Genomic DNA, 12,010 nt, shown 5'->3' with positions numbered 1-12,010 from the left:
TTGCACAACTTTCAGTGTTTCTTTTGAGAAGTTTTTGTTTTCTTGTTTGTTTGTGGGGAATATTTTTTTTTAATATCCAGAAAAGGGGAATTTCTAGTTGGGGACTGAGGTTGGATTTAGCCCACGTGACTAGCTATGGAGCTATGGGTTAGTCTAGTCATCTATGAGTTTAATTATAGTTTATTTAAGAAGGGCTTCTGGGAAATGTGTTAAAAATGTTCAGTTGAGATCATCTTCTTATTTTAAAAGATGGCATGCACAGAAATGAGTTAGAAATTAAGTATTTAAATATGCTGGCATGAGGTTGCTTAATAGTTGGATCTTGGTTATCTTAAATTTCCTTGGAGTACCTTAAAAACACCTTATGAAGCTTTTTGCATTTGGGTACAAGGGTACACATTTTTGTTGCTAATTCACAACAAAAATGTAAGTATATAGAATCTAAATGCCCCAAAATGCACTAATTTGAAATCACTTTAGAGTTTTAGAGTTTAGATTTCTCTCCTTTGTACCAGGCTTTTGGCTAGTGCACAAGTTTAAGTCCTGTTGGCACTGCGCCTGATTCCGACTGATTTCTTTGCAGATTTCCCAGGGGGTTAGAGGTTGCTTGGAATGCTCATTATGATAATTTACATGATTAACCTGTTGAAAGTAATCCGATAGGAGGATCTAATTCTGTTTTATTCCTTTTAAGTTAAGTCAGAATAACTTTGCCTCTTTAGCTTTGATTTTTTTTCATTTATTGGGCTTTTAGAATTCAGGTGACCTGTTAGGTTTTACTTTGTACTATTGGCAAACTGTGCAAATTAAATATCTCTGCTTCCAAAGCATAGAATTATCTGAGGAATAGAAGAAATAGTTTATAGAACCTGAGTGTATTCAGTGCTTCCAGGTTACGCCAGATTTTGCATATCCCCAAAGGAACTGGATTCAAAACATACCAGAAATGACCAATTTTCTGACAAAAGAAGCCCTCAGAATCATTTGAAACTCAGACCTATCCTCAGTGATGTGTTAGGGATGACCTTCAAAGAGTTAGGAATAAACATCCAGTGTCTTGCAGTGACCATGTTCATTTATAAGACAATTAATAAAGTAAAACCTGTTCTTCAGTGACATTTGTTTTCACGCACAGGGCCTTTCTAACTCGTTCACCTCTTGGTTTACAGCAGTGCTTTCATGATTTGTACGCAAAACACAATCTCCTTTTTTCCATTTTACTGAGAAAAGAGTTGGGTATGGGAAGAGATGGATAAAATTTAAATTCCAAAAGGTCTCGTTGTCCCCAAACTAGAGAAATTCCATTTGAGAAGTGATGTTTTAGTTTTGTCTGTTAGGCAGGTAGATGCAGCTGTGATCTGTGGATCCACTTTTTTTAAAGAAACCATTAAGAAAGTAACATGGAGAAACTGTTGGGTTACACTGTAAAATCATTCAAAATCATAAAATAGTAATACAGCTCTAAGAGAAACATTCACTCAGTGGCAAGGCAGATATCTCCCAGTTTCATATCTCCCATGAAAATGCATAAGTGCTTTTAAATGTTTCATTGTGCCTTTACTAAAATTAGCCTAGAAATCATTTGCATTTCTGTTGTGGAATTTTATTTGTGAGTCCTCATTTTGTATTATCATGACTGATTTTTACCCACAGATATTTTTGCTTTCAGTCATGGCTATTTAAACATGTTCCTCTGTGCTAATAGCAGAGGAGCAGTACAATCCAGTAACCCTGCTGCTAAACCGCTATCTTGGCATGCTTCCTTATTCTTCTACAGGGTTATGGAAATGCCTTATGCTTACCAGTGCTGTGCATTTGGAGCTTGTGAGAGCCACTACAAAATCTCCAGCCAGTGGAGCAAAGATGAGAATAGCAGCATTGACGATTTCCACAGGAAGGATGTGGGGTTGTTACAGATTCAAGGTAATCGCCATCTTTGGCTTTTAAATCTGCCTGAAATCTATGAGCAGTCTCTGATGTCAAACAAATCCAGTACTCTTTTACAGTCACAGATGCAGCCTCTCACTGTCTCTTGCCCAGCGTTCTGCTATTGAGGCATTCCTGTGCTTAGCAAACTCATTTTTTTCAGGTCTGTCTGTCAGAAATCTCACTCACTCATCTTTCTGTCCAAATAACAATGTAATAACATGGGAAGTGAAATCTTCCCTTTATGTGTGAGACAGGGAAGCGATGCTGGTATGTAACTTCATACAAGAGCAGCCCAGCAAAGATCAGGTTTCTCGCCAGCCTTGGAAGTAGCAACGCATCCTTGGCTCTCCTTCTGTGCACGTGCTTCAGGATGACTCACAGAGCTTATGTGGCTACTTTGGCATACCTGCTGATACATTTTCTAGCACTTCCTGAGTACCAGAGAGTGCATCTGCTCTCCAGGACAGCAGACTACTGTATTTTTCTTCCCCTTCAGCCCAAGGTCTGTTACTTGACCTGTTACCTGCTATGTAGGTGCACGTATACATGTTACACCATCCTGCTGCTTTCTGTCCTATCTCCACTCTGCAGACCAGTAAGTCTCCAAGTTCAGGCTATCCCCAGTAAGAATACACCCAAGAACACACAGTGATGACTTAAGAAACAGAAAAACTCAAGTTAATTCTTAGTAGCCTGGCACAGCAGCAGAATTCATGTTTTGAACTCCTCCCTAGGCAGTCGTCACACTGGCAATTGGGTAACAAGAATGTGATCATTTTCTGATTGTGCCAACTTTTTAAATAATCCTTAGTACAGTAATTCAAAACCAAGTAGGCATGTGTCTGCTTCTGCTCACAGTTTGGCAGGGAGAAGGGCAAGAGCAGGCCTTAAATACCACAGACATGATTGCAATTTGTACTAAAAGAAGTTTTCCTGAAAATCTGGGTATTTTCTCCCCCACAGATGAGCGTGACTTTGAAGACTTTTTTCTTGACTTTGAAGAAGATTTGAAAGCTCATCATTCAGTGCAATGCTCACCTTCTCCAGGTATGACACTGCCAGACAGACAGGAATCCAAGCACAATATTACCAGATACTCTAGGTGCAGAACAAACTCTATCTGACACTAGTAGAGTAAGGTGGTATTTTCCAATAAAGTGGTGAGATTAATACAAATACATTGCACAATAATATAAAATTTTGCACTGAAATGCAGAAAACTATTCAGGTATTAAATTCATCTATTAGTGTAACAAAAGTTCTACCCAGTCCTGAATCAGATCCTCACTCCAAGTCCTTTCTGGGGAGTGAGAGAGCAAAGACTCTGTTCTACCAAGACACAGATGATAAAAGGCAGCAGAATCTTTGCTCACTCAGTCTTTTGTAAAGCTAAAGTAATTCTTCTGAACTTTTCTGAGTTACTCTACACGAGCTTCTTGAACAACACACAGTTTAGTTGAATGTCTAGAAAATACCAAACAGTACTATATTGCTGCACACAGTCCATTGCAAAGGAAATAACTCCTGTTATTTCCTTTATAGAATAGTGCATCTCTGGCTTCTCAGTGTGGCAGAAAGGAAAAATAAATACACTGGTTGAATTGCAAGCGTACAGGCCACTAGTTCCACTGAAAGTTTCCCTTAAGGCAAGGAAAGAAACATGTCTCCCTGGAAGGTTGCTCCTAGCTTAAAGATCTGTGGTTATAAGGTTTGCTTGCTTGATTCAGCATTTTCCCTAACCATTCTTTCATTGTGAAACATAAACAAAAATACCCAAGTGACAACCTAGGACTTTAGCGTATATTCCAAGCCAAGATTCCTTTTTGGAACAGCAAATAATAATAGGTTTTTTTAAGTTATGTAGTAGGAAAGGCAGGGAGCCAAAGAATTTAGAACCATTTGACCATCACGTACTCTCCTATGGCCTAAATGTAATTACTGCTTTCACAAAAATGTCGCTGTCTTCAAGGTAAGGTATCACCAGACTCAAGAGAAAACTTGGCTTCCATGTTGATCTTTCAAATGGTATCTTAGAAAAACTTGACACAATAGATGCTTATGTCTACTTGATGGCAACAGCTGTAGTCATATGGAGCGCATCTGAGCTGCAGGGACTGTGTCTTCATGGAGAAGCACAGACCATTGTAAAGGACTTCCTTTGAGAGAAGATAACTGGCTTGTACCAAGATAAATAATGTTTCTCAGGCTGCAGAACATTCAGCTTCAACTGCACAGCATATGAACCTCAGTTTATGAGAATATACACCAGGCTTCGATCATAATGACCTGACTTCAGCCACAGCTCATTAGAAGCTCCTCTGAAAAGGCAGCACTTTGAAATGAAAGGACAATCTCAATTTTCATCATCCATGTAACAACATGTTATAAGACAACCAAAGTGCATCTGTTGATATCCACTACACCGCACTTCACCAGGATTCAATAGCAACCTGCCCTAGTTTAGTGAGGGGTATCTTTTTCAGCTTTTTTCACACACTGACAAACTTTACAGCATTTCTTGAAACTACTGACTGAACATTGACATTGCAGTTGTACTGCTAGGCACAAAAGGAAACCCATACACTATTTGACTTAAGGGACACAGGCTCATGTAACACAACATGCAACATGCATTTAGCAGTATGTTATCAAGGTCTCAAATTACTGCAAAGGAAGAGCAAATTCACAGGTCCCCTTCTGGACTGAAACTCATTGCTTGGCTATGCTGAGAATCTGCACGAAGCAGTGAAATCTTTGCACTTTAAAAAGTGCAAAATTGATGTTTGCTTCACATGGGTTTTCCATGATCTTTTTCGTTTTGTCATTTCAGGTCCCTTCAAACCATGTGACCATCTGTTTGGTAGCTGGCTGATCCGAATTGGAGTGTGGACCATAGTGGGTTTGACCTTTATTTGCAATGCACTGGTGTCTGCTACAGTTTTCAGATCTCCATTGTATATGTCCTCCATAAAACTGTTGATCAGTTTAATAGCTATTGTAAATGCCTTGATGGGTCTGGCCAGCGGAGTTCTGGCTAGTGTGGATGCATCAACTTTTGGTAGCTTTGCTCAGTACGGAGCACGGTGGGAAAGTGGAACTGGTTGCCAAATAACTGGGCTTCTCTCCATTTTTGCTTCAGAGGCTTCCATTTTCCTCCTTACCATAGCTGCACTTGAACGTGCATTCTCTGTAAAACACGCTACAAAGTTTGAAACAAAATCTTCCATTGCTAGCATAAAAATTGCCATTTTCTTTTGCTTTATGTTGGCACTAATCATTGCAATGATACCCCTCCTCACTGGGAGTGAGTATGGGGTTTCTCCGCTATGTTTACCGCTACCATTTGGAGAACCCACTGCTATGGGCTACATGGTAGCGCTGGTATTGTTGAACTCCCTTTGTTTTCTGGTAATGACTATTGCTTATACAAAGCTCTACTGTAGTTTAGAAAAGGGAGAACTAGACAACATGTGGGATTGCTCTATGGTCAAACATATAGCCTTGTTACTTTTTACTAATTGCATTCTTTATTGCCCTGTGGCCTTCTTATCTTTTTCCTCCTTACTAAACCTTACTTTTATCAGCCCAGAAGTGATTAAGTCAATACTGCTGGTGATTGTCCCACTGCCTGCATGTCTAAACCCACTCCTTTATATACTTTTCAATCCACACTTTAAGGAGGACTTGGGAAGCCTTCGGAAGCAAACTTTGTTATGGAGGAGATCAAAACATGCTAGTCTGATCTCTGTGAATTCAGAAGACATAGAAAAACAATCTTGTGACTCAACACAAGCACTGGTAACCTTCACAAGTGCCAGCATATCATATGATATGCCTAGCAGCAATTCACTAATGCCATCATCTTATCAAATGACAGAAAGCTGCAATCTTTCATCAGTCGCATTTGTTCCATGTCACTAGTTTCAGTGGCATTCCAGAAAATACCTATGTTTACAAAATTTTTAATCCCAAAAGTAGGTATGGATGTGTGTATACACGCTGGAGAGTGCCTCTGAGTTGCTGTTACACACATCAGAAAACAGACAGTGACAAAACTTGCAGCAGGCTGAAAATCAAATACTTGAGCCTTCTCAGCCTGCTTCCGAAATGCTGGGATGAAGAGAGAAACTGAAAGTTGCTGCAGTGTGCGCAGTTGTATCAGCTGCTCTCTTTTGAAGTAGCACTACTCAGAAAGGCATCAGTTGTTCAAGAGCAAAATTAGCATGTTAACTTGGTAAGCTGTTTTCTCAAAGCATCACCTGGGGCAGTTTTATGAGCTTGGGTTCTCTCCCCTTCCCCTCTTCCCTACTATTGTAATTTGGGTTTAATAATAGTTTTTAAGTGCCATGATAGTTTTTATAAGCATCCTTGTTGTAAGTGGCGAGGAGAAGCAGACAGGCCAACCTAATATGGGTGATAAGCAACTTCTACTTTATTTGTGACACAGTTCACACATATATAGGAGTGGTATTCAGCCACTCCTTCTTGGCATAACAGTATTGGTTAGCCCCCACAGCTTCCTCCACATTCTCCTCCCAGGTCCGGTCTCTGGCTACCTGTGGGGGCCACCCCCTGCCTTGCTTGCACAGTCCTCCAGAACTCTATGGTTCTGCTCTTAGAGTCATTCTGCAACACCTTGTATGGCCCTTATTCAGCAAGGTATCTAAATGGAAGAGCAGTCTTATTAAGCTAATAAAGGATATTAATATCATAAATTTAAAGCAGCTTAAGAAAGAAGTGATTTGGTCACATTTTGTAAGTAGCTACTTCTGTGAAACAGAAGTTTGAGAGCAGAGGACTGCTCATTCAAGAGCGAAGAATCTGGTAGGATCAACTTTAAGTTGACACTAGGAATATGCAGCATAAAGGTGCGCATTGTTGACAATGGTGGTCATCAGGTAATAGTACCATCTGTCACCAAAAATCTCTACATTCAAATTGGATATATTGCCAAAAAAGGTATTGGATCAGCTACTGGAATTCAGGGACTTCTGATGGCTTTAGTTCAGGAAAAGATTAGGTTAGATTAATAAAGAGTTACTCTATGGCTCTAAATCTGTTAACACTTTGCTGAATCAAGGCATGTATGTTTACACATTAGAAGCATCCCAGTTAGAGATGAAAGACTTCAGGCCTTCCTTTGCCAAGTCTACTGTGAAAATAGACCACAGAGCCACCTTCACTTCCCTAGAATATCAGTCTTTGACCTTGGCCAAGCCATCAGGGTATGTTCCAGTATCCTTTTCTCAGAGCTGGCACCTTTTGCTTGAGTGAGCTGATCATTTAAGACATACAAGTGCACAAATCTAATCTTTTTTTTTTGTTGTTAAAAATAGCTCCCTGAGGAGTAACATTTAAAAGCCCAGTGCTCACTGCGCAGTTAATGGCCACTCAACCTCCAGGTGAATTAGACTAATTTTTAACATTACCAAGGTTAGGCTAGCCCGGTAATTATGGTAATCAGTTACAGATGATCTCTGTTTTTCATCTGTTACTGTATATAAAACTTGCTGGGACTCAAAGGACAGATTTTTCACAATGAAGAATTTGTTGGCAACAATGGATATGCCTTGATTTTCTTGTCCATTCACACTGGCATGTTTTCAGTTTTGCAGCTACAGATGGCATCGGTTGACTTTGGCTGACATGTTCATCCTTCAGGAAAAAACATGAACCAATGCTAAAATTATGTATGACAAAGTCAGCTGAGAACTTATCTTAATCCTTTATCTCTTGTGGGTTTTGAAGCAGTGCAGCATACAGCTGCAGAAGGATGCCTGAAACCACTTTGGATTAAACAGAGGATCAGTCAACCATTGCACAATACCTATTACCATGTTTACTTAGCTTTAATTTAACTGGGGTCCATCTGTGCTGCTCTGCTTAATGTCAGTGAAATTCCTTTCAGCTCGCTATATTTAAGAAGTTTGTAAAGTGATTTGAGAAGCAAAATAAGGTTATAATTCTAAAGGCTAGTTAAAGAAAGCTTCTTTTATCAGAACTTTTCTAGCTTGCAGAAAGTCCTAAAGGCTTTGTGTCTTATTTTTATAAGCATGTTTGAAATATTTTGATCAGATATTTTAAACTTGAAATTGTTAACATTCATTTAATAGATTTTTAAAGGAAAATGTGTAAATATAGAACTGTATTTATTATTAGAGTGAAGTGCAACCACAGTAAAGGACATGAGATTAAGCCCTGTACAGTTTCATATTGATATTTGCTATATTTTCTGCTCATATATATTACTAAATTCATTATCTGTAAATAATATAATGTAAATGTGTAGTGATTGTAAATAGGTGACATGGTTTCTTTTCTATCAGTGTTCCGAACATATGTAAGTTGTAATAAAATGTGACTACACAGTAAAGAGCATTTAATCAGGACCTAACACCTCACAAAATTGCATTCATTCTCAATTAATCCTTCCCAAGTCTTAAGCTAACCTCCCGAATGTCCGAAATTCTTGGCAAACTATAAATGACTGGTTGTGTGCTCTCATTAGGTGCCCAGGGAGGGGAAAAAAGAGAAAAATGTTTCATTTCAACACAAAGTCTTTGACCAAAACTTCCCTCACGGACCCTTACGAACAGATCCTGCTCCCTGTGCACACTGTCCACATCTCAGTGATGACCTCTCACAATTGCTACTTGCAAGATTGGCTTCTCCAGCTGTGTGACAAGGGCATGCATCAGGTCAGGTGATGAATGTTACCAGCAGGCTTCAGACCATACTGGACCACATGAGGGAGGAGGTTCTACTGCACTAGGCTGCTGCTTCTGCTGAGACAGCAAATTCTCCCATATGCGTCCTGATTTTCATTCCAGTCCCTTATGTGGCAGATGAAACAGGCCAGGGGATTACAAAACAGCTGGAAATTTATCTGATACATACAAAGAGGCCATCACTTTTTCAGCTTTACAGGAGTGGGCTTCACTTACTTCCTCTGACTGTTGTATGAAACACTGGAACAATCATCTCATTATCAGCTGTTTCTCTGTCATCAGTTTAGGATGCTATCTGAAAGTTAAGGTCTTGTTGAAATCCTCATTACACAACCACTTGAGAGAGGCTTAAATGATTAAAAATGTTTGTAGCAAAATTAATGTTCTTCCTGTAGGACGACATGGAAGTGGAGACAGAAGAGTAAGAACATGAATACAGGAAAGCTAATAATAAAAGACCAGAACTAGGATCACAGCAGCAACAACAGTGTTAGAAAATCCTTTCCAGATCCATGAGGCACAGTGATTGTGCAGAAGCTCTCGGGTGCTGCCGGAGAGCACAGCTCAAACTCCAGCAGAGCTGCACTGCTTCCACCAGCAAAAGGACCAGCATCTCTACCAACCATATTAAGCACCTCATGTTCTCTTTCAATAACACGTGCCAACCAGGGGACAAATCTGTCATTCTGCAATAGTGTTATTTTAAAATACGTAGGTACTATTGTATGTTATCTAATCTAAGCTTAGGAAATTGATTCCATCGGGTCTTTATTTGTCTTTGCTTGAAGAGTCCCAGCTACGTGAGATTAGAAATTTTAAAGAAAAATAGAGATTTACCCATGCTAATAAAGTAGAAGCAACTCCATGTGTTACACCTAACACTTGCAAGCATACTGGAAAGAAAAGGCAGTATCAACATTACAAACATCTTGTTCACATAATGACTATCACAGGCTCGTGCTCCAGTGACTCTGGAGACATAGGAAATATGAATACGTTCTCTTCATAAAACAATTTGTTGTGGCATTGTCAGAATTATCTAAGGATCCAATCTCAGTCATAGGAAAAAAACAAACATTAAGAATATTCCTCTTGAGAGCTGGCCCACAGCCAGGATCTCTGAAAGTCTCAGTCACAGAGAGAGTCCACTCAAAATCCCTATTTAATCTTTTCACACGTGGCAATGTTTTCCGCTTGTCAAGTAAAAAAAATGCTTCATTAACAAGGGAAAAAACTGCCCACCTGTGAACCCAAAGACTTGCACTAAGTATTATGCATTGATGTACCATGAGTCTTCTCCAACTGGCCCTGAAAGTCTCAGGACTCTAACACTCCAAGGAAATTTCAAACATCTCCTTTTTCATCTGGTGTCATTCTTGATATGTAATCACTGTTTTGACAGGTGTCTGCAGTTACTAGCTTGGTTCCATGCTAACAACAGCTTCTCAGGACTATCTAGAGATGTCACTGCAGTGATTATCAGCACTTCCAGTTTATGACGTTTCCTGAAGAGCTCTCCCAGCCTTCTAAGAAAAAAGTAACTGGGGAGATTGTTCTACTAGAAACAGGTTTTGTCTCCTGTAGGAAGTACCACAGCTGCCTGTGAAACTCTCCTAGGCCTCTTTTCTGCTTATCTATGAAGATGAATCCAGAAAGTTTTGTGTGGCCAGAGAGTGAATTCTAGGATATGAAATCAGTCTTAAATCTGCAGTGTTAACAAGTTAACAGCACTCCTCTGCCTGAACATCATCATCAGTCAGCAGACAAAAGAGGATCCAAGATCATTGTTCCAGGGAAGTACATAGAAGAGATGATTGATGAGAACATGTCTAAACCATGGCAAACTAACCTAGTGGAAAAACCAGACATCGGCATCTTAATTCATGAACTGGGAAAACAGCTCCCTGACTGAATGCCCTACCGTGAATGCAAAGTATGAGGAGTTTTGCTTTATTTGATCTACCCTTGTCCCAGTATACTGACAATTCTTCATACTGTTGGATTTTCCAGTGGGTTGGTTGGTTGGCTCTGTTGGGGGAAGGGGGGGGGGGGGTAGGTTTGGGCAGCTGTTCAGCCACAGATTCACCCAAAAGCTGTAGCTGTTACCTTCCTGTTCATACAAAACCTGCTTCTCTGGATGGTGCTGATACTTCCTCAACGCCATCCCTCCATGCCTCTCTGTGCCATTGTCATCCTGCTTCTGGATTATACTCAAGATGTGCCTCTGGGATTCCAGAAAGCTTTGCAGTTTTGGGGACATGTGCTCTCGCTCGCATTTGTCTGATTAAGAGATCACCTCCTAGTTTCAAGTAACCTTCTTCTCAAATTACAGAATCAACAATATGAGTTATTAAAGCTGTTGATGTTATAGGCTATATACCATATAGCTAGGTCTGTATTACCAAGTCGTGTCCTTCACTTATGGAAATCGTGCTATCAAGTCAGCAGAGGCTGATGCAGAGGCAGTGACAGGAATTGCCAGTCACGCATTGCACTAATATGCAATAACTGCAGAAACAAAGCATTCCCATGAAAAGAAAATAATTTTAAAAGCACCTTTATACAAGGGTCAGTAGCAAACAAACAATAAATGATTGTGTTTTATTGGCTTCAGCAAGTGTTAGGTTTGGTGAGCTGACAAGCTATTCATAAGTCAAATACTTTTTTTCTTCTATTCACTCCACTTAAATAGGAATCGATGATCCTCCCATGTACAGAAGTAAAATAAAGGTCAAAGAAAACTACCAGTATTAAGTATTTAGTTCTGTCCCTGAATACTGATATCAGTTCTTTCTATCTACACGAATTGATAGGCTTTCCCTTGAAATGGATCCTCTCTCCTTTTCCCATCCTCTTGACATTATTCTTTACACAACACTGCTGGTGTACGCAGGCCTTTCCAGGTCTTAAAACATTTTTTCCTTCCCTGGAGGGTTTTACAGCAGTAAGAAATCCATTTTGAGAGCCATAGGTGAGCTGTTCTCAGTATCGATCTCTCTCTACTTTTGTTATTATCTGTGTTGGGAGAACACTTTAGAGCTTTGGTCATGGACCAGCATTCCCACTGCTCTAAGCGCAGTATAAATACAAAAGGAAAAACACTGCTTGAAAGCTCTCAGAGTTAACTCTGAATCCATATAAAGAAACAGGGGAAAAAAATAGGTAAGAAAGCCCAAAGGCCTTTCCGGAAAGGAATTCAGTCTTTGCAAGAAGCCTTTTGCACTTCAGTGGATTTCAGCAAGTTTTTATTTCCATAGCAAATACTCCTTTTTGCATAGTGGAACTTGTCACATTTGTAGGCAGTGAAACTGCAGCATAGTCCTAAAAACTATTGCTTTATAGCAGAGTGAAGC

General features: G+C 39.7%; 1 protein-coding gene across 2 annotated transcripts in view; it reads left to right on the top strand.

Moving 5' to 3' along the window:
* LGR5 (leucine rich repeat containing G protein-coupled receptor 5) overlaps nt 1-6,239 on the top strand; it is an 89,950-nt gene extending 83,711 nt beyond the window's left edge. For both annotated transcript variants that reach the window (XM_057429446.1, XM_057429445.1), the window contains 3 exons: nt 1,778-1,923; nt 2,893-2,976; nt 4,760-6,239. In XM_057429446.1, the coding sequence (XP_057285429.1) occupies nt 1,778-1,923; nt 2,893-2,976; nt 4,760-5,850 (1,321 nt within the window). In that variant the 3' untranslated portion in view covers nt 5,851-6,239. The remainder of the gene's footprint in view (nt 1-1,777; nt 1,924-2,892; nt 2,977-4,759) is intronic.
* The last annotated feature ends 5,771 nt before the right edge of the window (nt 6,240-12,010 follow it).

Source organism: Pezoporus wallicus, unplaced genomic scaffold (genome assembly GCF_028554395.1).
Source record: "Pezoporus wallicus isolate ANWC-B61680 ecotype Strahan unplaced genomic scaffold, APGP_CSIRO_Pwel_v1 contig_5069, whole genome shotgun sequence".
Classification (NCBI taxonomy): Eukaryota; Metazoa; Chordata; class Aves; order Psittaciformes; family Psittacidae; genus Pezoporus; species Pezoporus wallicus.
The sequence above is the reverse complement of the archived record's forward strand: the minus strand, read 5'-3'. Positions and strand labels throughout refer to the sequence as shown.